Source organism: Crocodylus siamensis, chromosome 6 (genome assembly GCF_052110815.1).
Source record: "Crocodylus siamensis isolate JL-2025a chromosome 6, ASM5211081v1, whole genome shotgun sequence".
Lineage (NCBI taxonomy): Eukaryota > Metazoa > Chordata > Crocodylia > Crocodylidae > Crocodylus > Crocodylus siamensis.
Window position 1 is genome coordinate 14,323,006 of NC_143400.1, and position 26,604 is coordinate 14,349,609.

Here is a 26,604-nt window from a genome sequence, read left to right on the forward strand (position 1 = left end):
CCAAGGGTTCTGTATATTTCCCCATGGTGACGGGGATTTCAGCTCAGGCCTGTCCCATCCTCCCCTTAGGATCCACGGGCCAGCAGGAGCTCCGGCTCCCTCTCCTGTCCCTGCCCAGACCCTGCAGGAAAGAGTCCATGTCCACCTTCCTTATCTACAAAGCAGAAAGTCCTTTCTGCTTTCTACTCCCAACCCCAGAGCCAGATGTGCTGCATGAGAAGGGGCCTGAATTATTACCCCCTTGCCCTTTGCAAAGCAGGAAAAAATCATGTTCCTTTTCATTATCCATGATTTCCCTTCTCCCCTCCTGCCTTTTTAAAAAACTTTTAATGTGTTAAGCTTGGACCGGCAGGACTCAGGAGAGAGACTGGTCAGTCACAGGCATGTATGTGTCTTTCATATGTGCACATCCACCCTGTGATGCTGGGAGGTGCCATCCACACCCAGGAATATTTCTAACCCCAGCAGCATTTTGCCTCTTTGCCCCCCCTAGACTGTGGGCCTGCTTCGATGCAACTCTGATCCTGCCCTGTGTCTGTCTCTGACATCTCTGCCTCCCTACCTTCTCTGGAAAAAGCAAAATCATAGAAATTAAGGGCTGGAAGGGACCCGAGTCCAACCCCCCTGCTCTGGGCAGTTATATTGCTGAGATCAAGTGATCCCAGCAAGATGTCTGTCCCGTCTCCTCTTGAATACTTTCAAGGTTGGGGCCTGCACTACCTCCTTGAGAAGTCTATTCCAGATTCGGGTTGCCCTTACCATAAAGAAGTTCTTCCTTGCATCCAACCTGAAACCGTCCTCTAACAGTTGATGGCCGTTGCTCCTTGCCTTCCCCGGGGTGCCCTGGTGAAATCTGGAGCTTCGGGGGTCTTGTAGCCGTGTTGGTCTAAGGACATGGGCAGACACGGTTCTTTGGGTAAATGTGATACCTTTTATCGGACCAATGAATAGTTGGAAAAATTGTTCTTGAAATCCAACTAAATAGTTGGAAAAATCGGGAGCTTGAAATCTAGGCAGCAGATGGAGCAGGCGTGGGCTGAGCCCTGCTCTAAGGGATGCTGAACCCCATCTCTGAGCAGTGGGCCCAGCTCTCTGCCCTGCTGATACAAACATATCTATTGCACATGTGTTCTGCCGGCTGCTTCTTTACACCCAGTTCCGCCCATTCTTCCCACCATGTTTTTTCCCCTGTAAATAGAGAAAGCCGTGCAAAACGTGCCAGTCTTCTGTCAAGCGCTGCCATAATTGCTGACATATAACACACCCGGGAATATGATGCATGCCTTGTTTTTGAAAGGCAGCATGAAGAGGAAAAGCTCTGGCCTTGTTATAAGCAGCTGGGTAGCAGCAGCAAGGTAGTTTTTAATCATTGCTGAGCAGATTTGCCCAGAAACTGCTCTAACCATATTTCTTGTATATAACACACCCCAACATTTCCAGCTGCCGGGTTTTGCAGGGGGGGAAATGTATTGTATGTGAGAAACTACAGCGTTTCCTCTTCCCCGTGCAATTCAAACCAATCACTCACAGGCTCCCAAAGTAGCTCAGGTTCCTTTTAATCTTTTTTATTATTATTATTTTTACATTGATTTTTTTTTTTTTTTTTTTTGGGTGGTTGTTGAATAGCAGTTTGTGGAGCGCTGGGAATGGCTGCAGCCCCGTCAGGCTGCACAAATTCCACTCTCCAGCCAAACAGACCTCACACACAACCCTTGTTTCTTCTTATTCACAGCACCTTATATATATATATTTATACATATATATATATATATATATATATATACCCTTTTTTTTTGTAGGCGATTTTTGTTTTTCCCTAGCATGACATTTAAAATAACTGGTGTATTGAATCACTCAGTTTTATACAAAATGGACAAATCAAAGACCACAGCTGAATTAGTAGTTTGCTTTTTTTTTTTTTTTTGTACTTTTTTTGTTGTTGATTGGTCAGTTGTTCTTTACAAACATCTAAAAACTACACCACAGCACAGTTTGGGGGGGTTTTTTGTTGTTGTTTTTTTTTTTTCCTTTTTTTGCATACAGACGTACTACGGATGTTCTCTTAAAAAGACCACCTACACCGAAGAATGAGAGAGAGAAGGGACGGGGACTGAGAAAAGAACAGGATGTAGGACGCACGGTTTTGATTGCTTTGGACTGAGAGTCACTTGCTTGAACAGCTCTGGGCATGACGGATGGATCTGTTTGCAACAAGGGGGTTAGAGGGAGACCCCCAAGGTATAAAGCCGATGTTGGCAGGGGCGGAGTCCTGTATTTTGGGGGGGTGAAATCAAACCAGCACTGATCGCAGTGCAAGGGGGTCTGGGCCAGTGGGGCAAGTCCCTGGGTCTCTTCTCCACTAGGGCTTTCCAGGGGGAGTGTGTGCAGTTGAGGGGTGCTCCAGGCCCAAGATCTGTTGCTGTTCCCCCTGCAACATTGTGCTTTCTATGCGTCATGTCCCTGCCGGGGTCCTGAGCCCAGATGCCCCGAGGCCGGACAGTATTACAACACAGATGTTGTCCCTTGCTGTGCGGAGAAGGTGAGATCTCTGGGTCAGGCAGAGCTGGACTCGGCTCGTGAGCTTTTTCCAACACCACACCCCACGCTCCAGCCATGGCATCCCCAAGCCATGGTGTGGAGGGCAGCACCCTGTCCTGGGGCCATGGGGTTGGCTTCGTCCTGGATTTGCCCAGCTTCTGTCAGAGAGGGGTGGCTGGCATTGCTGTGCTTGACATCAGCTGGGGAACCCCTCGCTGCCCCAGGCAGGGTGACCCAAGCTGCATCCCAGGGGATTTAGACACCTTTCCCTGGAGCTGTGCTTGTGACTAGACGTGGAGGGGCCTGTCCTCCTGCCCCACGGAGGGCTGGAGAGGCTGCAGGATGGCTGTGGGGCAGCCCTCCCATATGTGGGCAACCTCCTAGCTCAGGGGTGGGCGATTATTTTGGGTGGAAGGCCGCTTACTGAGTTTTGGCAATTGAGGGCCGCATGACAGGCAGCCTAGGGCAGATTAATATTCATTTTCCAAATTTTTAGGGACCCTGCAGGTGGGATAGAATGGCCTGGTGGGCTGCATCTGGCCCCTGGGCCACATTTTGCCCACCCCTGCCCTAGCTGGAGGCATGGTTGCCCCTGTATGTGGGCAACCTCCTAGCTGGAGCCTGGCGACTGGGCCCAGCTCTTCGTTTGCCCGATTTGTGCTTTTCCAACGGTTGCGGGTTTGTCACACCGGATTGAGGGGGTAAGACCTCACACTCAGCTCTTGGAAGCCACCATCTTTCCCTGGTATTTGCTGGGAGCCCCCCATGGAAATCTCCCCTCCCCTCTTCCAGTGCAACGGTGCTGCCACAGCGCAGAGTGAATCTCTCTAGCGTCTTACAGGAGAATGCATGAGTATTGAAGGGAACAGGACGTTGTTTGGCAGTGGGCAGCAGTGAGTAGGGAGGGTCCTCACTAGGGGTGAACATCTCGGGGGACTTCTCTGGGGACATCAATGTGCTTCAAACCCTCTCTAGATGCACCCCAGCTGGAACAGGCAGCAGCTGTGTCCCGTGGAGAACAGCTGATCCACCTCCATCTGCAGACCTGAGATCCGAGCCTGGCTCCAGGTTTCCCAGGGCTGATTGCTTCTTGTTAAGTAAGCTCGGGGACAGGGAGCTCCTGTCTCGGCTGGATTGTGCCCCTGCTTACATCCATACTGCATCTGTGCAGCTCGGGGGGGTTCAGACTGGGTCTGGTCACTAGAAGGAAAGCCCAGCCCAGATCTCTGCTGAGGGTCCTGAGGGCACTGGGAGATGGTCCTTGTGCTTTTTAACTGCGGTTGGCAGGGGTTGGGCATGGCACACTTGGAGCTACCCGGGCAGGGGCAGGGGCAGGGGCAGGGGCAGGCTTTCTCCAACTGGCTTTGCACAGCAAACAGATCAACACCCTGCTGCCGGCCTCACGGCATGCCTGTCTGGTATAAAATCCGGGCAAGCCCTGGCTGGACCCAGCCCACGCCCCCTTTGCTGGAAGCTGGACCTGAGCTGCACGTTCCCTCTGCTTTTCTGCCCCCACTTCAATTAAGTCACCCAGCAGCAGCCCAATTGCAAGGCTCGTGCCTGGAGCACAAGAAAAGGAGATCCTTTTGTCTCCCCTCTGTTCAGGGGTCCCTGACTCACTAGTCCTGGCATAACAAAGGGAAGCCCAGCCTCGGAGTCAGCAGACCAGGGTTTGAAGCCCAGCTCTGCCCCTTGGCTCCTCTTGTGCCCGTCAGCCACCCCGCTCTCCCCCATTTTGTGCTGCAAGAAGTGTCAGATGCTTGTGCTTCGGTACAACCGAAGCCCTCGATGCCTTTTGGGGGTGAGATCTGGGCTTCTCTCTGCCCACCCAAGCCATTGGGCTTCTCGCCCTTTTAACAGGTTGGGGTGGGGAGGACCCTAAAAAAGGCTGGGAGCTGGAGAGAAGTAGCACTGCGATTGCAAGCTGCACCATGGTGAGGGGAGAAGGCTGTTGGTCAGGGGGTAACACCTACGGGGAAGAGATTGGGGCTAAGAACTGCCCCCGCCACAACACACACATGCTCATGTGGCTTAGCTTTTGCAGCAAGATGCTTTAAAGCCCCCCAGCTCCAGCCTTGGCTGGCTTCAAAGCAGCATCAGGCCCTTTTCAGTTAACCCGTGTGCAACCGGGAGGGTTGCACAGCCCTGGTGCACCAGGGCCCGCTGCTGCTACGTGCTAATCACAGGCCTTGGGCACTGATCGTTAGATTACTAATGAGAGTGTGTCACAGCACTAAGCTCCGCTGCCGGGTACAGGATGACAGAGCTGGTTATTAAACTGGGCAAGTGGCAGGTTCCCCCTTCCCTGCCCGGACTGAGGGATGCCTGATGTGACAATTAGTGCTGCTTGTTTTGCAAATGAGCCCTCATCCACCACCCCAGCCCCCCCACTTTGCCAGGAGTTTGACCCCACTTCTCCAGGGTAACCACTCCAAGGGTATGGCAGCTGGCGGGAAAGTAGCTTATTTCTACCTCAGTCGCTCATAGTTTCCCCCCAAACTGGGGTGCAAGGGGGTGGTAGGATTCGAACTCACGGCCCCACTCAGGGGATCACTCAAGCCAGCAGGCACCCAAGGCTCAATGCAGCCCTCCATGACCAGCTGCTGCACCCCCAGGCCCAGTACGGCATCGGCTCACAGAGCCGTGACATCACTGCTCACTGCTGACATCATCCCAGAGCACAGCAGGACCCCCACCCTGCCCCCTGCTATTTGCAGCTGGGCCCTGCTGGGAGGAGGTTGAATCAGCGGCTTCCCAGACTAGAAGCCACCAGCCCCCGTTCCCAGGCTTGGCCCCATCCCTGCTGAGCCGGGAGTCTTGCCCTTGCCAGGACGAAGAGTTAAAAAGACCAGGGAGGGTGGGGAGGCAGTGGGGGCAGCTGGGCCAATGGCTTTGCAATAAGAATAGCTAATTGGGTCTAATTAGGTGGGAAAGGGAGGCGCAGTTCCCCTTTCTGCCTGCAGGGGGCATCTGAAACCAGGGGGTGCTTCTAACCTCCCACCCCAAGCAGGCGGCAGGGGGGCATTAACACCCACCCTGGGGCCATCACCTGGCAGCAGCTTGCAATGCTTTCGGGGCCAACTCCTGCAGCCCCCACCACGGGCCTTGCTGCCTCCACCACCAGCCGGGGAAACTGAGGCACAGCAAGGACTCAACCTACCCCTGCTCTCGCCCCAGCCAGGGGCTCCATTCACTGCAGACAAGACCCATAAGGGGGTGGATTTCCATGCCCCACCCCAGTCCTAGTGGATCCCTTTGGAAGGATTCAGGGATCACCCACACATGTGATCACACCTTCTCCACCCCCCCACCAGCTCTAGGGTGGGGGGGCGGTCTCTGCAATTCTTTCCCCCACCTAGACCTAGCAGGGCTATTGCCATCGCAACCCCCATCGAGGGTCTTTCCCTGCCCCCCCGGACACAAATGAGCAGCATCACGCCCACATGCGCACACACGCACACGCACACATAAAGGACACCGAAAAAAGGAGGGGGCGGGGGAGAGGGAGCAACCAAAAAAATAAACCGCCCCCTCGGCGACATGGCAGGGGAATCAAGACGTTTCACAGTGTCTAACGACTACGTTCCCCAGGGCGGGGGGTGGGGGTGGAGGAACTGGGGGGGGTGGGGGGCTGGTGCGGTGGACATGGCCCCTTCCCCACCACCCACCCCACCCCTCTCACTGCAACACTTGCCCCCGGGTCTCGGGCAGCTTCAGGGCGAGGGAGCTGCCCAGCGCCAGGGCGGTTGAGGCCAGCAGGATGGGCACGGCTTTGGTGATGCCCACGAAGGAGGTGAAGATGCTGATGCCCAGCACGGCTGCCAGCTTGCAGAGGGCGTTGAGGAAGCCGAAGGCCGTCGTCCTGGAAGAGACACGGGGTTAGGGCAGTGGGGCAGGGAGGGGGGTAAGTCCAGCAGGACCGTAGCGGCCCAGATCTGGCCTTGGGGGCAGCGGTGATGGCATCAGCCTGGGTGCTGGGACTGCTGGGTTCCTTCCCCTGGCTGAAGTCCTCAGCCTGTAGCTGAGCCACTGGTTTCTTAAGAACCAGACATGAGGAATTAAAACTGGCAGAGGTGATATCTTGGATTAAACCAACTAGATATTTGTAAAAAAATGTCTTTATTTGCAAGCTTTTGGGCACAGGCACCCTCCCTCAGGTACAGGAGATTGCAAAGATTGTAAAAGTTCTCCTAGGTAGAAATGAAAATTCTCATTACAGGCTTTGCAATCTCCTACGCCGGATGAAGGCTGCCTGTGCCCAAAAGCGTGCAAATAAATAATTATTTTTTGTTGCAAACATCGAGTTGGTCTAATAAAAGTTATCACCTCTGCCACAAGTTTGGATTCCTTTTTCCTCTATGGCTACAACCTGGATACCTATGAACATACATAACAGAAGAGCTGCCACTGACTGCTCGGACCATAGGTCAGTCTTGCCCTGCCTCCTGGGGCAGAGAGTGGAGGGAGAGGGAGAATCACCTGGATCTAACCACACTTTCCCCTCCTTGTTCCTCTCTCCCTTGCAGCCCCAGCATTTAGGGTCCAGGGAGCACTGATTTGGGGGCCATGCCCCTCACTCCCTGCTCCATAGCTCCTGATGCCCCTTTCCTCCAAGGACATGTCCAGTCCCAATCTGGCCACACCCTCAGCTTCCACCGCCACAAGTCCCACACTTTAATTCCACAAAACGGTTGGAAAAATTGTTCTTGAAATTCAGCTAAATAGTTGGAAAAATCTGAAGCTTGAAATCCAGGCAGCAAATAGAGCAGACGTGAGATCAAACTGGGTGAAAAAGAATGGCCTGGTGTTCATTTTAAACCTACAGGCAACTGGTTTCATTGTGGGACCTGCTGTTCTTGTGTGGGGAGAGACGGCCAATGCTCAATCCCGACCGGGTTTCTCGTCACCCTTCAGTATTTTGTCAGCCCTTCTCCTCTCCCCTGCCCTGAGCGTCTCCTAAACTGAACAGCCCTGGCTCCCAGTCTCTCCCAGAGAAGCCCCTCATCGTCCTCTTGCCCTTCTCTAGTTCCTCTCTCTCCTTGGATGCTTATCTTGCTGGGATCCTATGACCCCAGCTGACTTCCTGCCCTTGGGCAGGGGGCTGGACTCGATGATCTCCCGAGGTCCCTTCCAGCCCTAATGTCTATGAAATCTATGAAATCTTTAGGAGGCGCAGGGACCGCAGTTGTGGACCCACCGTGGATCTGCGAAGGGGCATCATGATGCTTCCCAGGGCCTGAGGCCGGGGGGACGTACAGCGCCTAGCACAGCCCGGGGCTGGGGAGCAGGTACCTTTTATCGGAGGGGTAGAGCTCCACGGTGAGCACGTCCAAGGCGTTCCAGGAGGCGATGCTGACCCCGCCGAAGAGGCAGAGCAAGGCGATCATTGCCGACTCGCTGTTCCCGAAGGACAGGAAGAAGCAGCTCACGCAAGACATCACACTGGAGCCGGCTGTGGGGAGGGAGGGTGGATTCAGACTGGGGTTGCAAGGGAGGGGGTCCCTGCCTCACTCTGGCTCAGGACCCCCAGCATCTTCTTCCCCCTGTTCCCACTCCACCCACCTCTGCAGCCCGCCCCAATCAGCACAGGGACGGGGCAGTTGCCCCCCCACCTTCCCAAGCTGGAAGGTGCAGCTTGTAGCAGAGGAGCCTCCCGTTCATCAACCCAGGGCAGCTGCAATATCCACGCAGGCTCCTAGAGGGCTGGGGCAGCTAAAACCCCTGGGTGGGGGGTGGCAGTTGCAATACCTGCACTGGACACCAGGGGGCAGAGGCAGCTAAAAACCCAGGGTGGCAGGGTGGGGGCAGGTGCAAATACCCATTCTGGCCACCAGGGGGGCAGGGGCAGGGCATCTAAAACCCCTAGAGGGGGGCAGTTGCAATATGGACGCTGACCACTAGGGAGCAGGAGCAGTTCAACCCCCCCCTCCCCCCCAGGGTCATTTGCAATACACATCCTAGCCACCAGGGGGGCAGGGGCAGATAAAACACCCAGGGATGGTGGGGGGGGGGCAATTGCAATACGCGCACTGGCCACCAGGGGGCAAGGGCAGCTAAAAACCCTTGTGGGGCAGTTGCAATACAAACTCTGGCCACCGGGGGGCAGGGGTAATTAAACCCCAGAGAGGGGGGCAGCTGCAATGCCCACACTGGCTCCAGACAACCCCCAGCCCCAGGGGACCCAGCGGAGTCCAGAGAGGAGGAATCAAGGCAGGAGTGCGGGGGGCGCCCGGCCCAGCCCCTTACCCAGCATGCGGAGGCGCCCGATCTTGTCCATGAGCAGGGCAGAAACGATGTTGCCCGGCAGCACGGCCAGGGTGCCCAGGAAGCTGACAAAGTAGATCATGTAGGCGCTGTTGTCGTCGCTGAAGTCCAGCTGGCAGCCCTCCTTGTTGTGCAGGAAGGTGCTGTTCGGCAGCCTGCTGTTGATGAGCTTGTACTTGAACAGGTCTGGGGGGCACAGGGAGGTGCTGTCAGGCTGGGAGCGGCTGCCCCTGCCCCCTCCAGCCCAGCCCCTGAGATGCAGCCTAGGGACTGTCCCCCACTGCCCGTCCCACTGCTGAAATGCAGCCAGCTCTGGGGTGGGATGCATCTGCTGTGTAACAGGGATGGTGTGTAACGTCAGGGATGATACCCACCCACTGTTGAAATGCAGCCAGCTCTGGGGTGAAGCCTACAGCAGCGCAGCTGACAGGGACCTCCAGAGGAGTGCAACCCCTTGCCTGAGGCAGGAGCAGCCCTGGCCAAACCAGTCTGCACAAATCCATCATCTAAACTCTTTGTAAAACTACCATCAACCCTGACAACAGATATCACACCTGAACCTGCCCTGGAGAAAGCAGGGGGACTGCAGCTGCTGGCATCCTGCTTCTATTAAAGGCTGTTAATGCACACTCATGTGATCCCCGACAGTGGCTGTGCCCCCACTAGAGGAAGGCAAAGCCCCCCCACCTCCCCCAAGTCTGTACCAATAAAATCCCTTCCTGGCCCCAAATGTGTCAGTCTGACCCTGAGCAGGGGGACAAGACCCTCTGGCCAGGACCCTGTGGGGTTGGTGCCGCCAGGTGCATTGGCACAGCCCAGTCCCTATCCCCAGCCTGGGCTGCAGCCACACCCAGCACCTCTGAGGGAGGCTTAAAACCCCTGACACATGGAGCAGAAAGCTGGGAACAACAAGCAAAGCCCAGAAGCCTGGGACATCGCCATAGCAAAACACAGGCACCCCTCCGCTTAGATCATCCGCGACTGGTGCCTGACCACCCTCTCCTTGCACCCCTCCAGTGCCAGAGAGTCTGCAGCTTCCCCGGGTCTTTCCCATTCCCTCCCTGCTCCAACAGGGAAGTTTTCCCCCCAAGACGCAACGGGAACCTGCTTCGCTGCCACCTCCAGCCACTGCTCTCCATCCTCCTCCCTGCAGCCAGAGACACAAGGTGCTTTCCTTCTCCTTTAGAGCAGCCCTGCGGGGATTTGCAGACTGCTCTCATGTCCCCTCTTCCGCACCTTTTCCACAAGCTGAACATGCCCATGTCCAGGCCCTCTTATCGTGTATAGCGATAGGGATTCCCTGCCTCCCCTGCCGCTGAAATGCAGCCAGCTCTGGTGTGGAACACAGATGCTGTGTAACAGGGAATGGAAGCCGAGCACCTGCAGCCTGGCTGTGGCGGGGTGGGGGAACCGACTCCAGGTGAAGTCGGCATTGGGGTGGGCGTCATCCCTGTTGTTACCACTCAGCAGCCGGGGGGGTGAGTCATGACAGCTGCCAGCGCGGGGGCGCTCAGTGCCCAGCTCCTCCCAGCAGCCCATCAGGGCTTACTCGGTGCAACTGAGTCACCACTCGATGGCTGATGAGTTCCTCCCAGGAAACGGGGGGAGTGGGAGGGAAAGCCCCGAGCTCCCGGTCCCGTGGAGGCCTTGGAGGGATGGGTCTGCTGTGCTAGTGGCCCCCTGGCCTCTGCCCATTGTGAGAAGCTCCCCCCTTCCCATTAGATGCACAGGGAATTGCCCAAGGCCACGGAGAGAATCAGTGGCGGAGCAGGGAGTAGCACCCAGGGGGCTCAAAGGTTTGCCCGCCACACTCACTCACTCACAGACTTCATTGGCCCCCGCCAGCCATGCCACCCTGCCTGCCTTTGGCTGCCCGTAATCCTCTCTGTGCTCCGAGGCACAATCCCCAGCAGAGGCAAATCAAGCTGGAGGAGAAGCCCGAGCAGCCAGGAGCAGTAGAGGGGCACAGAGGGCAGCAGTGTGGACTGAGGCGGCTGTGCACAGCTCTCCAGGTCAGGCGGGGGGGGATTCATCCACACGCTCCAGGATCTGAGCCAGGGGGTCAGGAAGAAACGTCTCCCAGGGAGGGATTTAACTCAAAGCCAGAGAAGGATCTGATCTCCAGGTGAGTTGCTTCCCTTGCCCGTGCCTCAGTTTCTCCCTCCTGTTCCCACCTCCAGAACCGGGCTCATCTCACTCCAGTTAGGTCCAGCACCTGGTGCAGCCAGGAGCTGCCATCATACAATGACTAACAGCCTCCCTAATGGCTGTCCCTGGCACAGACAAGGCACCAGATGGGGCACGGCTGGGCGGGCAGGCGGTACCTGTGTTGTAAAAGATGGTGGAGATGATGGTGCAGTTCTTGAAGAAGGTGTTGCTGAAGGTGACGTCCTCAAAGTAGCACTCCTCAAAGAGAGTGTCCTCAAAGATCACCGACTTCATCTTGAGGCCAATGAACCTGTCGGGGGTGGGAGATGGAGGTGGAGACCATGGCGGGGGACCTCCGTGTTAGGGTAAGGACATAAGAGCATATTCCCCCCCACCCCCATATCTCTCCCCCTTGCAGCCTCCAGCACTGAAGGTTTAACAAGCCCTGATTCAGAGGCTGCACTCCTCACTCCCATGCTCAATAGCTCCTAATGCCCCTTTCCTCCAAGCATGGGTCCAGTCCTGGTGTGAATCTGGCTATGCTCTCAGCTGCCACCGCATCTAGTGACAATGAGTCCCATGCTTGAAATCCACATTCCTATTAGCCAGATTGCAGCATAATGATATGGGGAGATCAATAACCCCCCCGAAAATGTCCACATTGGTGGTTGCCACAGACCACGGGGGAGCTGTGCCCACAACGGGCACCTCTAAAGTGGGACATGAGGATCTTCTATTAACTGGGGGCCCTAAATCTCCAAAAAACCTCCTCCCTGGCTCCTCACTCACCCACAGCACCCTGCCCCTGTATCCCCCTGGCCCCCTCCCCGCAGGGATTGCAGAGGGATGCGAATCTCACTTGTCATTGAAGTATTTGCCATTCCGGTGGATCTGGTTCTCCAGAGTGAAGTTGAAGGTGACATGCGCCACCCTCTCGTCCACAAAGACCTTGGTGCGCGAGGCGTAGTCGATGCTCTGCAGGTGCTTGATCATGTCCGGAAACCACACCGTTAAGCCGTAGTAGCTGCAATGGGCACAGGGGATTCAGTGAGGGGTGCCTGGAGCTGTACAAACTCACTGCTGGCCTACACCAGGCCTGGAAGGTGGGTGGTGGGGGCAGGCTGGGCAGGCGCCAGGGACTTTTGCCAGGAAAATGAGTGCAAAACTGGGGCATTCAGGTGCCCTGGAAAGAGCCTGGAGCAGGCCATTTGGGGGATTCCTAAGTTATAGGGATGCTGTCGCCATGGCTGTGCTGTGCTGCCCCTGAATGGAGACTTTCAGCCTGGCTCCCCCCATCCACCTGGTCTGTTCGTAAGGGGAAACTGAGACATGAGAAAGGGACCAGACTTGTCCCCACAGCTGTCACTGGATCGGGTCCTTCCAGCCCAGCTGGGGGCAGGGAAACCTGCATCCTGCCCTGGGTCCTTCACCCGCGGACAGCCGGACTGCGGATCCCCATCACAGACCCTGTCTCCAGAGCCCCCGTAAGGAGCCATCTGGGGGGTTAGGAACCCGGGTGTCCTGGCCCTGCCACCTCAGCTTCAAGGACAAGCTCCAGGGGGACAATGGCAGCCCAGCCCCCACCCCAGCCCAGGAGGGGTCTGCGAAACAGTACCAGTCCATTTCAACCAGCGTTTCGGCGTTTCAACAGAACAGTGTTTCGTTTCGAATTTTGTTTTGATTCGAAACTGCTCTTCCGTTTCGCTGTTTTGACGCTGTTTTGACGTTTTGCCTATAGGCTATAATGGGGAAGCTCAAAACATCCTATAACTGTGTCATTTCTGGCCTGATGTGGCTGAAACTTGCAGGGATGGTAGCCCCTTCTGAGGCATGACGCCTGCCAAGTTTCAAGGAGATTGGTGCAGGGGAAGTCTGGGTTCTGGGGCCCTGCACCTCTAGCTGCTCACAGGCAAAACTCATGTCATGGGTGGGTGATACTGTGTGTGTTAAGGTGTGCCCTCACTCAACTGACACCGAGGCAGAAAGCAGGGCAGGTCAAACAGTGCTGCCTTTTATGCAGTTTTTCCATCCTTCCCCCAGACCACCGGGACTGGAAGGGACCTCAGGGAAGGGTGACAGTCACTGGCCAGCTACACAGAGCACTCCTTCCCCCCTTTCCCCCTCCCCCTCCCTACTTTAGTTTCTGCTTCCCTGCAGGCAAGCCCAGCTTCAGCTTCAAAACTCAAAACGTTTCAAAAATTTTGAAATGTTTCGACTTGCCTCATTTGGTTTCGAGGCTGTTTCGAAGCTCTCTGTTTCATTTCGATTTCACTGTTTCGAGCTCGAAACGAGTCAAAATGAAACTGGCGGCGAAATTTCGCACAGCCCTACAGCCCAGCCCACCTGAAGGACATGGTGAACCACACAGCCATCATCATGAGGGTGACGCGCCGGTACTCGGGCGCAAAGCACGCCAGGAAGTTGCTCCAGACCTGGGGGCGGCGAAAGAGGGACAGGGAGGATCAGTGAATCGGGCCCCGGGGCCACAATGGGGCCTGGATCCCCCGTCTCCCATTCATGGGTGCCCTCTGACCTGCTGGGAGAGGTTGAGGACCCGCACAAGCCAGCGTCGGTACCAGGTGCCCGTGTCCGACTGGATCTCGATGAGCTCATCCTCCTGCTTGATGGTCTTGATGTGGGTCACCTGCAGGGCAGGAGGGGTCAGATGGGGTGCAGAGGGAAGGGCCATGTGGGCACTGGGGGCAGAGGCAGGAGGGAGACCCACAGCTTTGCAACTGGGTTCCCGCTTCTGCCACCGACTCCCTGAGTGGCCTTGGTCAAGTCACTTTGTTGCCCCGTGCCTCAGTTTCCCTTGCCCTCCCACCCAGCCCGGCCCAGCCCCATCTCCCTGGGCTGGCTCCCCAGCCCCCCAGCCTCACCGAGAAGACCCGCTCGGGGTGGCCCTTGGCTCTCATGTTGGTGTCGTGCACCTGCTTCAGCACCATCCAGGCTTCGTCATGCTTCCCATTCTGCAAGACACCGGGTGCCCTGAGCATGGGCAGTCTGTGGGGGTGGGTGGCAGCAACACCAGGATGCCCCCCCCACCATGGGGTGCAGGTACCCTAAGGAAGAGGGTCCCCCATGCCACCAGCTCCTGGCACAGCTCTCATTGCACCCTCCTGGGGCATCCAGACTGGCCCTCCCCTGCCCCGTCCTCAGCCCCTGCCGGCTTGTACCAGCTCCCTGCCCTCCGTCCCACCAGCCGTGACCGGCAAGAGGAAGGTGCCAACTTCTCCCCCATCTTGTGCTCTCCGAGGGGCATCTCCCTGCCTGCCCCAGTCCACCCCGTGGTACCTCCAGGAAGAAGCGGGGGCTCTCAGGCATGGTGGTGAGTGCCCCGATGGCGAAGACGGAGGGGAAGGCGCAGACCAGCACAAAGACACGCCAGCTGTGGAACTGATATGCCGAGCCCATCTGGAAGCTCCAGCCTGTGGGAGCAGGGGAGTGAGAGCCGGACCCCCTTCTCCCCCCAGCCTCCCCCACTAAGGGCTCCTCCAGGGCCCGAGACCTGATAAATGCACTATATCGGGAGTGCCGGAGCCTAAAGCCCCTGGGTCTGGCAGAGAGGACAGGACTGGCCAGGCCCAGGAAGCAGGGGGTTAATTTCAAATCCCACCCCCCCTGCTCCCTGGTTTTTTGGGGGGGATCTCCTAGCATGCATTGCAGCCTAGTCAGTCATGGTGCATCATGGGAGATGGAGTCCAAAGGTGCCTGAATTAGGGGGATGCAGAGATGCCCCCAAATCAGCTGAAAGAGCCACTTTCCCCTCAAAAGCAGCCAGGAAGGGGGTGGGGAATCTCTAGCCAGGTCTAACCAAGGGAAGGGGAAGACCTCAGCAGTGCTCTGGAGGGGAAGCTTGCAGCGACCCCCAAGCATGCTGGGCTGGGCCAGGCTCCTACCGTAGTGCGGGATGATGGCCCAGGCCATGGCCGAGGCGTAGATGCCCCCGATCATCCAGAACATGCAGAGCCAGCTGAGGTGCTCGCCGCGCTTCTCCTGCGCCAGGAACTCCGAGAAGAAGGAGAAGACGATGGGGATGGAGCCGCCAATGCTGGGGGAGCAGGGACGGGGTGGTCAGGGCGGCTGGGGCCAGCTGCATGCTCCAGGACCCAGGCTTGGGGTTCAGGAAGAAACCAGCGAAGGCTGCAGCCAGCCGCACTGATGGGGTGGGGGCAGCCCGGATGCCAGGCATGGATATGGCAGGACAAGCGTCCTGGCTCCCCAGGTCCCATCTGACACCCCATCTCGCGCCCAGGGAGATGGACCCACACTGGGATCTCCCAAGGGGGCTGTGATCCCGTGACCCAGGCTCTTCAGTCCCACAGACTGACCCCCACCCATAGCAGAGATCAGTGATTGCAGCCCCCAGCCTCCTTCCTCCCAGCTGGGCTCCCCCCTGCCCCTAATCCCCTCCCTTACCAGCAGCTTCCAGGTGCCCCCAAGTGGGGCAGCCAGGGCATCTCCAGGCTCTGCAGTCCCAGGCATTGAAACCCAGGAGCCTCCAGCCTTCATAAACCCCCAGCTTGGCCCCTTGCCCCCCAAGCCCAGGGTCAGGCCTCTCCATGCCGCAGCCCCCTTACCCCACACCCGAGAGCAGGCGGCAGAAGAGGAAGGTGCCGTAGCCCTGCACGAAGGAGGAGAAGAAGGCGAAGACGCTGTTGACGGACAGGGCCATGAGCAGGCACTGGCGGCGCCCCAGGCGGTCGGCCAGGCCGCCCCACAGGAAGGCACCCACCATCATGCCCAGGTACACAATGAGTCCTGCGAGGGGGCGAGAGAAGCAGGGCATCAGGGAGGGACCCAAGCGTCCAGAGAGCCTCGGCACTGGAGGAGGACCCAGGTGTCCAGGCTTGCCCCGGAGACCTCTCCCAGTGGCTCAGGGCAGCCCCAGTCTGGAGGGAGGACAGATGGCCCTTGTCCCCGCTGGGCCCTGCCAGCCAGGCTGGTAGGGGCAGGGGCAGGACACAGGGCTGCCCCCCCACCCCCCGAGCCAGGCATCCCAGGGGAATGAGCTCCCTCTGGGGAAAGCCCCCAGGCCGCTGGGATCCCTTCCTCCCCTCTGTGGTTGAGGCACCGGCAAAAGCTCTGCCACCGCTAACCGCTCAGCCTTGGTAACATCCCTTGGCGGTCTCTCATGGCTGCAGCAATTGGACCAGGGGCAGGGGGGTCTTTGGGCTCCTTTAAAGGACCCCTTCTCCTGCTGGTGACAACCCCCACCCCATCCTGCCGTGCACTGGGGCAGGTGGGGCTGGAGCTCCTGGGGGCAGCAGGGGCTCCCATCTCTCTCTCCTGGGGCTCTGCTCCATGGCCCGACGCCCACGTGAGGGACCCCAGCCTAGGACTAGACCGATTCTCCGCCCAAGCCCTGCCCGGAGCAGCTGGGACCTGCTCCCTCCCTGCAAGTGCCTCCCAGCTCAGCACAGAGCCCCCGGCGCCGGAGACCCTCAAAGCTCAGAGCAGAGGGGACACTGGGAGGCCAGGGGGGCCGGGAGGCAGATCTCCCGTGAAGCAGCTGCGGCTATTTTTATCCCTTCTTCCTTTTCCCTTGGCACCGCGGTCACAGGACTCTGCGTCAGCCTGATGCTGGGTGACAGGCCACACGGTGGGGAGGGGGCAGGCTCCAGGCCAGGACCAGTTGCCTGGGGGCTCTGAGGGGTTTTTGGGCCCCCCAAAATGGAGAGGCCGAGCCCCTGCCTGCTTCCCCGGGGGAAAGCAGAGCAGCCTCCGGGCTGCTTCAAAGCAGCCTCAGAGCAGAGGGCTCTGGCCAGGGGTTATAGCCCCCATGCCCCCACCCCCACACCCGGCTTTGGGGCATGGACCCCAGCCCCGTGCCAGGCTCCATGCCCTCTGTGTGGTCGGATGAGTCCCTGCTCCGGCTCCCGATGCCACCCCCAGGCAGGCGCCGGTGACGGACGTGCGGGAGCATCGACGCGGCGGCTGCTGTCAAGGCCGTGCGGACTGAGCGCCCCAGAGGCCGGATCCTGCCAAATCTGCTCAGTGCACGCACACATGCATACACGCCCGTGTGCACACGCTTGGCCGGCACATACACACCCACGCACACATGCATGCTCAGCCTACACATGTATACACACATATACATGTGCACACTCAGCCTATGCATGCACACACACACCTCTGTGTGTACGTTCAGCCTGCACACACACACACACACACACACACACATGCACGAGCTCAGCCTGTACATGCACGCACACTCCAGCCCCCCACGAACGTGCATGCACCAGCCCCCTTGGTACACCCACGCCCCCTTGCACACCTCCTACACACCCCATGTGACCTTCCCTCGCAGTCAGACCACTGTACCGAGTTTGCTGGGGCTCAGCTCAGCCCCTTGCTCCCCAGGCACCGGCTCCCCACAGCACCGGGATAATCATCTCCAGCCCAGAGGGGACTAGAGCCCATACTGGGGGGAGCTGGGGGGACAGGATACTGGTGGGGGGACGGCTGCAGCAAATGCCGCGGGCAGGGGCGGGGCGGGCGCCATGCCGCAGTGCGGCCTGCGCTGGCCCAGAGCTCAGAGACCTCCCACGAAACCCAGCACCCCCCCACCTAGGCTGGGGCAGGCTCCCCCCCCACCCCCATCCCTAAACCCCTTCCGAGTCTTTCATAGGGGCTTAATGCTGGCTAAGCCCCTTTGTGGCAGCGCGGAGCCTGGGGGGCCCCTGGCCAAGGCAGATAACGCCAGCCCAATTTCCACGGACTCAGTGATCACAGCGGGGGGGATGAGTCAGCGCCTAGCCCAGCCCCCAAAATGCAAGGCACAGCCCCCCACTTGAAGATCCACCCCCCAGCACGTCCCTGCTGGAGCCGAGCAGTCTCAAGAGGCGTCTGTGTGCAGGGGAGGGGAGGGATAGCAGACTCCCAGCTCTGCCCCTGACTCACTCATGGACCCTGGCAAGTCCCTTTGCCCCCCTGGACTCCAGCTCCCACCCCCCAACCAAGAGGCTGCCTCCTGGGGGGGTTAGGGGGTGAAAAGCCCCATGTGAGAGCACAGCCATCCAGGGAAGGGCTGGCTGGGGAAGGGGAGCCAGCCCAGGCCAGTGCTGGGGGAGACGATTGCCCCGGCCACAGGGGGGCCTGGAGTGGGGCTGCCGGAGAACCCAGGCATCCGGGCAGGCCACATTTTCTCTCTGTAGCAAAGCAAGTCCCCCTCCCCAGCCCACAGGCAACGCTCAGCCCAGCCCCATCGTCATTCAGGGGTGCCGCTCTCCCCAGCACAAGGAGGGAGGCCAGGGTGGAGAGGGGAGTTAAGTGACAGGCCCACGGCCATGCAGGGGTGGTCAGTGGTGGAGCTGGCAGCTTCTGACCCCGGTGACAGGCTGCCATCAGCCCCGCCTGCCTCGGCGATCCCAGGATCCACCAAGGGAAGGCACCCATTAGTGAGGGGAAACTGAGGCGTGGGCAAAGCAGAGTCAGCAGCCCTGGAGGGACAGAGCTCCAGTCCAGACTAGTCCAGACAAGGTGCCGGACCAATGACAAGGCCTTGCGGGGACAGGGAAGGGGGCGGGGGGGATGTCCCAGGATCCGGCCCACGTTCTGGCAGTGCTTGATGGGCGGCCCTGGGAGCCAGGACTCCTGGGCTCCCTGCCCAATGCCCCAGGCTGCTCCTCGACTCTGGGTCTCAGCTTCCATGGAGGGAGGAGGCGGGGGTAATCCCCCCTCCCCCTGACATGGGGACAGGGGCATCATGGGATGGGGAAGCCAGGGGCCCGGAGCCCATCTGCACCAGCCCAGCCCCTCGCTGTGCCAGGCAGACGAGTCCCTGCAGCCTGCTCCTTCCTGACCCTCTGCTGTGGGCCAGTCGGAGCCCTGAAGCATGAGGATGCCGGACCCCGGCAGGCTTCCCCCAGCCCATGGCTGGCTGCCTAGCCCCTCTGCAGGGCTCTGGCACTTGGCAGCCATGTCCCCCACTGCTCCTGGCTCTCCTGGGGCAGAGGCAGGGCACTAGCACCCACTGCTCAGATGGGGAAATGGAGGCACCAGGGAGTTGGTGGCTGGAAAGCCTGGGAAAGGAGGAGCCCGCACACCCCCTTCCTCCCAGAGAACCCAGGAGTCCCCGAGCCTTCAGCCTCTCCCTCCTACTCCTCCTTCTGAGCTGGAAAGAAAACCCAGGAGCCCACGGCACAGTGCCCTGCCCCAGCCCCTAGGCCACACCCTCCTCTCCAAGGTGGCAGGGACCCAGGAGTCCAGAGAGCAGCTCTCAGTAAAAGAGAAAAACCCTTCCCTGAGCAGCATTGCCCCCTGCAAGCAATGGTGCAAAGGATTCTGGGAGGCAGCAAGGTTCCCAATGGTTAGAGCCCTCATCCAGGGCGGGGGAGCCCAGACTCGGCCCCTCAGCCCCATCACAGTCCAATGGGGTGACCTGGGGATGTCATCTGGCCCCATGCCTCAGTTTCCCCATGTGGAGATCACATGTCCTTCCAGAAAAAGCTGAGGAGCCCTGAGGAGGGCTCCTAGGTTCCCCTCCTTCCTCTGCTGCTGGGACTTGAGGCAAAGCCTGTGCCTCAGTTTCCCCATCTATGAGCAGGGGCAATCATCCTGCCCCATCCCTAGCCTGTCCCCCACAAGATCCACCCACCCATGGTTGGTACCACAGCAGACTCCCCCTCCCCACAACAGTGCTAGAGCTTGAGACTCCTCCTCAGCAGTAGAGAGGCTATGACACAAAGCAGAGCAGCGCTAAGCCTCCAGCAGGGGGCAGCAAGGACCCCCTCTCCCTGGGGTCCATTGCAAGGGAGGCACTTGCTTGGGGATCCAGGGATCCCCTTGGCACAGCCGGACCTTGCCCTGGGCTGGGCAGACACCAGGGGAGGGGGGCTGGCAGCTCCCAGTTGGTTCCCAGTATGAGAAAGACACTGGGTAGCTGGGGGCAGCGGGCAATGCTGGTGACAGCAGCAGGTACAAGGGGAGGGAGCCTGGCTGAGATGCAGTAAGAAGCAATGGGGCGCATTGGTATCCCACCGCACCCACCAACCCTACTGCACTCGCCAGCCCTGCGTAGCACACCAGCCCCACCGCACACACCAACCCCGTGTAACACGCCAGGGCTGGGGGAGCTCCCTCATGCCAGCCCTGTGTGGCGGGGGGTCACCCCAGCTGGCAGTGCTCCAAGTGCGAGACCACCACAACCAACAGGACCTGGAACCGCCTTTATATACCACTCCCCCGCCTCCTTCCCAGTATGCCTTGCTCTCCACCTGGCCCCGCCTCTGCCATAGTCCCCTGGAAACTCCGCCCCCCAAAGGCCTCGCTCCCCCACCCCATCGACTCACCCAGCATGCCCTTGTTGGAGTCTGACAAGCACATGTCCTTCTCGGCGCTGGGCAGCACGAAGCCGACCACAAAGACCTCTACGCCGTCGGCCATGAGCGCCAGGCCCAGCACGAAGTAGAGGGTCCACTGGAAGCGCCCGTGGCCGCACTCCTGCAGGATGAGCTCGTACTGCTGCGCCAGCTCCTCCTTGTCCTTCCGCCGCTGCCCCTCCGTGTCCTCGAAGTCCTGGAAGGTGCTGGCGGGAGGCGGGGGGGTGGCGGGGCCGTCACCGCCCTTGAGCGAGTCGCGACGCGGGATGCCCTGGTACTCGCCCTCGTAGATCTCGTCGTCCTCGTCGTGGCCCTCGGTGGCATCGCTGGAGGCGCCGTCCTCATCTGGAGCCGACTCGCCACGGTAGTAGCCATCCTGGGGCGGGTAGTCTTCGTCGTCGTCCTCCTCCTCGAAGCGGGTGTAGGAGCGCCGTGTGTACTCGTCCTGCACGCGGTCCATGCCCCGGCCCACCTTCTTGCTGGCGTGCTTCTTCACCTCTTTGGCGATGTCCTTGGCCCCACGGATGAACGCCGTCCGGTCTCGGTAACCTTCCTCCATGGTGGCGCAGACGCTACCGCGGGCGGGCAGGCGGGTGGAGGGCGAGAAGCACTGGCAGGCAGCTCCAGGAGCCGCTCAGGCCCGGGCGGCGTCCCACGGCGCTGGCCCCTGACCCATTCGCCTGGCCCGGGCTCGGGGCGGCTGGGCAAGGCTCCTTGCAGCAGGGGCTGAGCCTGGGAGGAGGGGAGGGAAGGCAGAGGTGAATTGACGGCTGCAGGGAAGGGAAATGGTGTGTTTCATAGTGACAGTTTTTCTAATAAAATGTTTTTAATAAAGGCTTGTGCAGCACCTGGCACCACGGGAAGAGCAGAGGGACCGGGTCTGAGCAGGGTTTTCCCTCATTCCTTGCTCCCTTGCAGCCCCAGCATGGAGGGCCCGGGCAGGTCCGATGCAGAGGCCGTGCCCCTTCCGCCGTCCCCAGTTCCCCCGGATGCGTGCGCTCCCTCGGGGGACCTGGCTGCCCTCTTAGCTACCACCTCACCTTGGGGCCATGAGTCCCACGCTTGAAGTCCATGTGGGGTGAAAAGAAACTGCCTGGTGTTCAAGATAACAGCCTTGCCAACCCCACTGTGCCAAAAATCTTAAGACGAACTCAAAAAATGAAGAGGTTGGCACGTAATCTCTTCATTGGCGACGGGGTGGAGATCGAGGCCCCTGTGGTAAGGGTGGGAGTGGGGGCAGGAGCAGGACGGGGGAATGGGGTAGCCCCAGGGCCCATCCGCCCCTATCCTGCTGCACTCCCTCTGTCACCACGGGGGCCTCCATCTCCCCTCACCCCTTTCCCTCCACTTACCAGCTGGGAAAATCCAGAGGTCTGAGGGCTGGATCGGGAGACTGCGAGTCAGAGTTATTTTGACTTTGAAATCCCAAGTCTTGCGATGGTTTTCCGCCAGTTGGCATTACTGTTATAAACATGCTCATTCCCAAAGGGACTGGACGTGGGCTTGGAGGAAAGGGGCATTGGGAGCTGTTGAGCACGAGAGAGAGGGGCACGGCCTCGGCACCAGAGTTTCCTGCACCCTAAATGCTGGAGGCTGCAAGGGAGAGAGGAACAGGGGGAAACTCCTGCTCAGACCCAGGTCCCTCTCGCTTCCAGCCGCCGCTCTGGCACTGGGGTCTGGGCACGAGGGAGCTACGGTCTGAGCAGCCAATGCCCAGTGCCTGCTTTTACCTGCTGGATGTTAAAGCAGTTTCAGGGCACAGGATGGGGCTGAGCTTCCTCCTTCGCCCCACCCCCCATAAGCCGTCCCTCCCCAGTCACCTCTGCATGACAACGAGGTCAGCAAAGCCCAGGTGAACCGGTCTCTGCTGGGTCTCTGCTGCAGGAATGCGGCTGAGTCTGGGGTGGGCGCAGCAGCCAATAACGTGGCAGCACAATCAGAGCGAGCTCAGAGCCCACTAGGGATAGAGGCCAGTGGGCACCAGCGTCCCAACCCCAACCCCAATGCCAGCAGCTTCGAGAGCCGAGACTGTGGGGTTTTCTTCCAAGTGCAAGGGAGGGAAGCCTGTCCCTTTCCCACCTCCATGCCTCGGCTTCCCTTGGCCGGCGGGGTTGCAGGCTCTTTGGGGAAGAACCCAGCATGATGCCTATGTACAGCACCTGACACAACGCGGCCCATTAAAGGAGCAGCTTGGGGTCTGGGCCCAGCTGCCAGGAGCCGTGGGCAGGGCCTGGCACAGCCTGCTGCCCGCAGACCGAGCCCCCCAGCCCAGGCTCTTTGCTGTGGCTGCTACAGCTTCAGTCCCTGCCAAGGACCCCCTGAGGGGGCTGTGGCTTTGCTGTGGGTCCGATGCCTTCCAGATCCTAGCCCTGAGCTTGGAGACACACAGGGAGGGGAGGGGAGAGGCACCCCCAGACCCCCCCTGCAGCCCAGTCAGGACTCCCTAGGCTGGGCAGGGCCTGGGGGTCATGCCCCATAATCCCTGCCATGGGGGGCTCTAGTACCCCCCTGGCTTCAGGCCTCTGTCACCCGGGATCTCCCCAGGGCTCGGTGCCCCCTGCCCACCCCCCAGCGGAGCTGTGCCCAGCCAAGCAAAATGGTTGAGGGTGGGGGGGGGCAGCAGGGTGCATGGCCAGGAGCCAAGCTGGAGACCAGGAAGGGGTTTGTGGGGGGGAAGCCCTGCAAGTGGCAGGTCCTGGGGACCCTGGAAGTCGGTGCTGTGCCCCCAGAAGGTCAAGGCCAGAGTGGGGGGTGATGATGCTGCAGCCCCAGGCATGCAGCTGGGGGTGCAGGTTACTCCTAAAGATGTGGGGTGCAGGCACCCAGACACCTGGGGGTGCTGCTGGCCAGAGCCCCCCATACAGGAGGGGTCTGCTGTGACGGGGGGCACATTCAACCCCCCTCCCCTCCCCATTGCAGCCAAGAGCAGGGACTGGAGCAATGGCCAGGGCCACAGAGGGGACAGACGTCACCCAGGCAGCAGGCCTCCAGCTCCCCACAGCCTCTCTCCTCCGAGGGAGGGCATCATGGAAACGTCGACCTGGGCGGCGGGGAGGGAAGAAAAGACGCGCCCCCCCGCCTAGGTCACAGCAGAGATCCCAGGTGTCCTGGCTCCCTGGCCATGCTCCAGCCACTGCCCCACTCTCCTCTCCAGCCCCTGATGCTGCTCACAGGCACCAAGACAAGGCCTTGGCACGAAGCTCCCAGACTGGCAGCCCTTGCCCCCACAGCCTGGGTTCAAGATGGAGGGGCCAGGGGGGAGCAGGACCCGCATCGGGGCAAAGGCACCAGACCCCATCACTGCGCCAAGCCCCCGAGGCGCAAACAAGGGCAGGGAGAAGGAGCCGGGCGGGAGAGAAGCGACATGGCACCGGGCGCACGGGGAGGGAGGAGGGAGAGACGGGGCTGGAGTTAAAATTAGCTTGTCTGAGAGTCATGGCTGACGACGCAGCCTCCTGCCCATGGGAGCCTTCCCCGGCTGCACAGGGAGGATCGCTCGCCCGGTCAGCCTGGAAGGGCTCGGCACGTGCCCCAGGCCATGCCCGGCGACTCCGACGCCTGCCGTGTGCCCGATTCCCTTTGGCAGGTGATCCCCACAGCCGATTTCTCAATGAGCAGAGCAGGCTGTAGCAGCACGCACTTCCTCAGCGGTCTTGGACCACCCCAACTGGCCTCCCCTCTCTGAGGGAACGGGCAAAGCAACCGAGGGAAGCCTCCTGGCCTGGCTCTTTGGTGGCAAGGTCATTGGGATCCAGCCCACACCAGGCTCAGGTCCCTTCAGGCCCCTTCCAGTGCCACATCCAGGGAGCTGCTCCCCTGGCCTGGATGCACTCGGGTGCTCAGTTGGGGAGAAAAGGACAGGAGCAGGGGTGGGAATCCTATATGGAAGCAGATGTATATGGAGCAAGGTCAAGGCCTCCCTTCTCCTGGGATCTGAAGCTAAAAAGGTGGGATTCCCCCGCCAAACCCAGACCGATGTGTGATTTTTCAAGACCAAAGCCCGTGGACTCTGTCCTCCAAGGGTCCGATCTCCCCCAGGATCCCGGAGCCATATGAACGCGATGCTGCGACTGCAAAACCCACTGCCAGGCTGAAACCTTAAATGTGCCTTGGGCTAAACACACATCGATGGGGTTTTTATTTTGTCACCATGCCAGAGACACCCAACGATGCCGTGTCTCCTCCCTGCTTTAAAATCATAGCTTCTTTCCCCATGGACATGCCTTGACCCCCCGAGCTGCTCCCGGCACCATTGAAAGCCCGACTGTCTATGACCGTCTCCGCTCTTTCGGTGCATTTCCTCCAAAAGGCAAAAACATGTCGCCATGAGAAAGCTCGTTTCCAAACTGACGGTGCCCAAGGTCATTCTCCAACCCCCTTCCACAGCCCCCCGCGCAAAGATTTTGGTGCCTCTTTCTACCAGCGCCAGACAAACAACCCTCCCCGTGGGCAGATCCCAAATTAGCCCTGTGTGCGTGCGTGTGTGTGTGTAAGTGTTGAGATGCGTGTGTGTGTATGTGTGTTTGTGTGTATATATATATATATATATATATATATATATATATATAAAGGACATCTCAGGTGCAGATGTCTGGCTGGGAAGAGAATGACAGGATGCAATTAAGACACACGAGTGATGCTAGAGGCAAGGTTTTTCAGGACAAAATGGCCACACACCAAGGGGAAAGGAAGGAAATAAAAGAAAAAAACCCCAACCCTGCTGTCTCCCATCAAGGGACGAGGCCAAACCAAGCAGCCCGTCTCGCACGCTAGGCGCCAATCTCTCTCTCCCTTACCTAGTTCACCACCTGCTTGCTGCAGCCCTCCGAGGCGCCCGGGAAAGATGCTCTGCTAGGGATCCAGGAAGAAAACAGCTCGTGGGTACCAGAATGAGCATCAGCACCACAGCTTTCTACACACAACCAACCCTGGGAGAGTCCATTGAAGCAGCCAAGTGAAGGGAGGTGGGAAGCCGGATTCAGCTATAGAAAACAAATAGGGAAGAGAGGGGGGTGGAGGAAGGGATTTTTCCCGCCCACCCCCCCCCTTTTTTAAATTTAAAAGAGCCAGAAAAAAAAGGCTGGTGCCTCCTTGCAGCTGCTTACCCGCCCATGTGGGTCTCTTCCACCAGATCAGGTTTCCTGTCTTGCAGAAAGAGCTTTCCTCTTCCACCTGTCCAGGATGGCAGGCCCTGAAGGAGGGGAAACTGAGGAACGGAGGTGTATAATTAGTCAGGTTTCCATTGCCCACTTGAAGAGGGATGGCAGCCAAAGGGAGGGGAGATCTGCTTTCGCCCTTCACTCCCCAGCGCCAAAATCCTAAAGCAATGGAGGTGTTTTTGTGTGTGTGTGTGTGTATGTGTGTGTGTGTGTGTGTGTGCGCGTGTTGCAGCCACCGCAGGGAAATGGCACATTGCATTTCAATGCCGCTTTGCAAAGGGAACTCAATGGCTTTTTGTGAAGAATAGACGCAGATTTCCTCCAGGCAGGGGGATGGATGGATGCTTTCATGCCCTCCCACCATCCCACCAAGTGAGCTGTAGCTCAGGAAAAACCTTATGGGCACTTGTACATGATGCCATCTCCCCAAATCATAAGGCATCCTGCTCCCTTGGCCTTCTGCCTGTCTCCAGCCTGACGCAGCTCCCGACCTCTCTTTGTTCGGTGTCTTGGCAGCTAACACAGCCTGACCCCTCCCGGTCTCTCCCCCCACCGCGCTGCTCCAGGGAGCAAGGCCTTGTCATACAGCTGGGGGGAATGAAGGTACAGACAGATCAACGGCCAGATGCAGAAAGACTGAGGTGCCTAAGTCCCCTGGAAACCCATAGGAGTTAGACTCCTAAGTATTTCTGTCCATCCAGGCAGCTGTAGCAAATCAAGGACTTGAACCCAAGTCCCAGAGACATGCTCTAACCACTGGCCCACGCTTTCCTCCCAGGCAATGCAGGCCCGGGAGATCAGCTGCTGCTTGCGACCACCGCGACAGATGGAATGACTGCCCGTCTTGCCGGGCATCCGCGGCACTTGCGTGTCAATCACGTTGCTGTTTCCAGATGGCGTTTGGTTTCCTGGGGCCAGAGATGGGGGGGGACCAGAGATGGGGGGATGGGGCCAGAGATGGGGGGGTGTTATTATGTTTGCCATGGGAGAAAAGGGGACCTATCCTGCCTCCCAGATGCACCTGAGAGAGCTCAAAACACCCAGCGTGAGCATCAGTCACTTGGCTGCAGCCCACACCCACGGAGCCGGGCAGATAAACCCGTCTGGACACCCACGCTGCCTGGCCTGGTCCAGCCACACCGGGCTGCATCCACTGCTCCAACCACAGC

At 59.2% G+C, this 26,604-nt stretch overlaps 1 protein-coding gene across 3 annotated transcripts; it reads right to left on the reverse strand.

Annotated features, from left to right (window-relative positions):
- Positions 1 to 1,597: 1,597 nt before the first annotated feature.
- On the reverse strand, positions 1,598 to 25,716 carry SV2A (synaptic vesicle glycoprotein 2A). Of its 3 annotated transcripts, none has more exons than XM_090052851.1 (14): positions 25,382 to 25,716; positions 25,073 to 25,127; positions 20,247 to 21,008; positions 15,531 to 15,711; positions 14,850 to 15,001; positions 14,245 to 14,378; positions 13,830 to 13,919; positions 13,484 to 13,594; positions 13,294 to 13,382; positions 11,810 to 11,974; positions 11,127 to 11,260; positions 8,785 to 8,988; positions 7,831 to 7,990; positions 1,598 to 6,400 (listed from the first exon to the last, which is right to left on the reverse strand). In XM_090052851.1, exons 3-14 carry the CDS (start codon positions 20,833 to 20,835, stop codon positions 6,217 to 6,219), a joined length of 2,193 nt encoding a protein of 730 aa, XP_089908977.1. In that variant the 5' UTR covers positions 20,836 to 21,008; positions 25,073 to 25,127; positions 25,382 to 25,716; the 3' UTR covers positions 1,598 to 6,216. The 3 variants fall into 3 exon arrangements, with proteins under 3 accessions (XP_089908977.1, XP_089908976.1, XP_089908979.1); XM_090052850.1 differs by having other exon boundaries at positions 25,073 to 25,258; XM_090052853.1 differs by lacking the exons at positions 25,073 to 25,127; positions 25,382 to 25,716 and adding an exon at positions 21,629 to 21,945.
- Between the last annotated feature and the right edge of the window lie 888 nt (positions 25,717 to 26,604).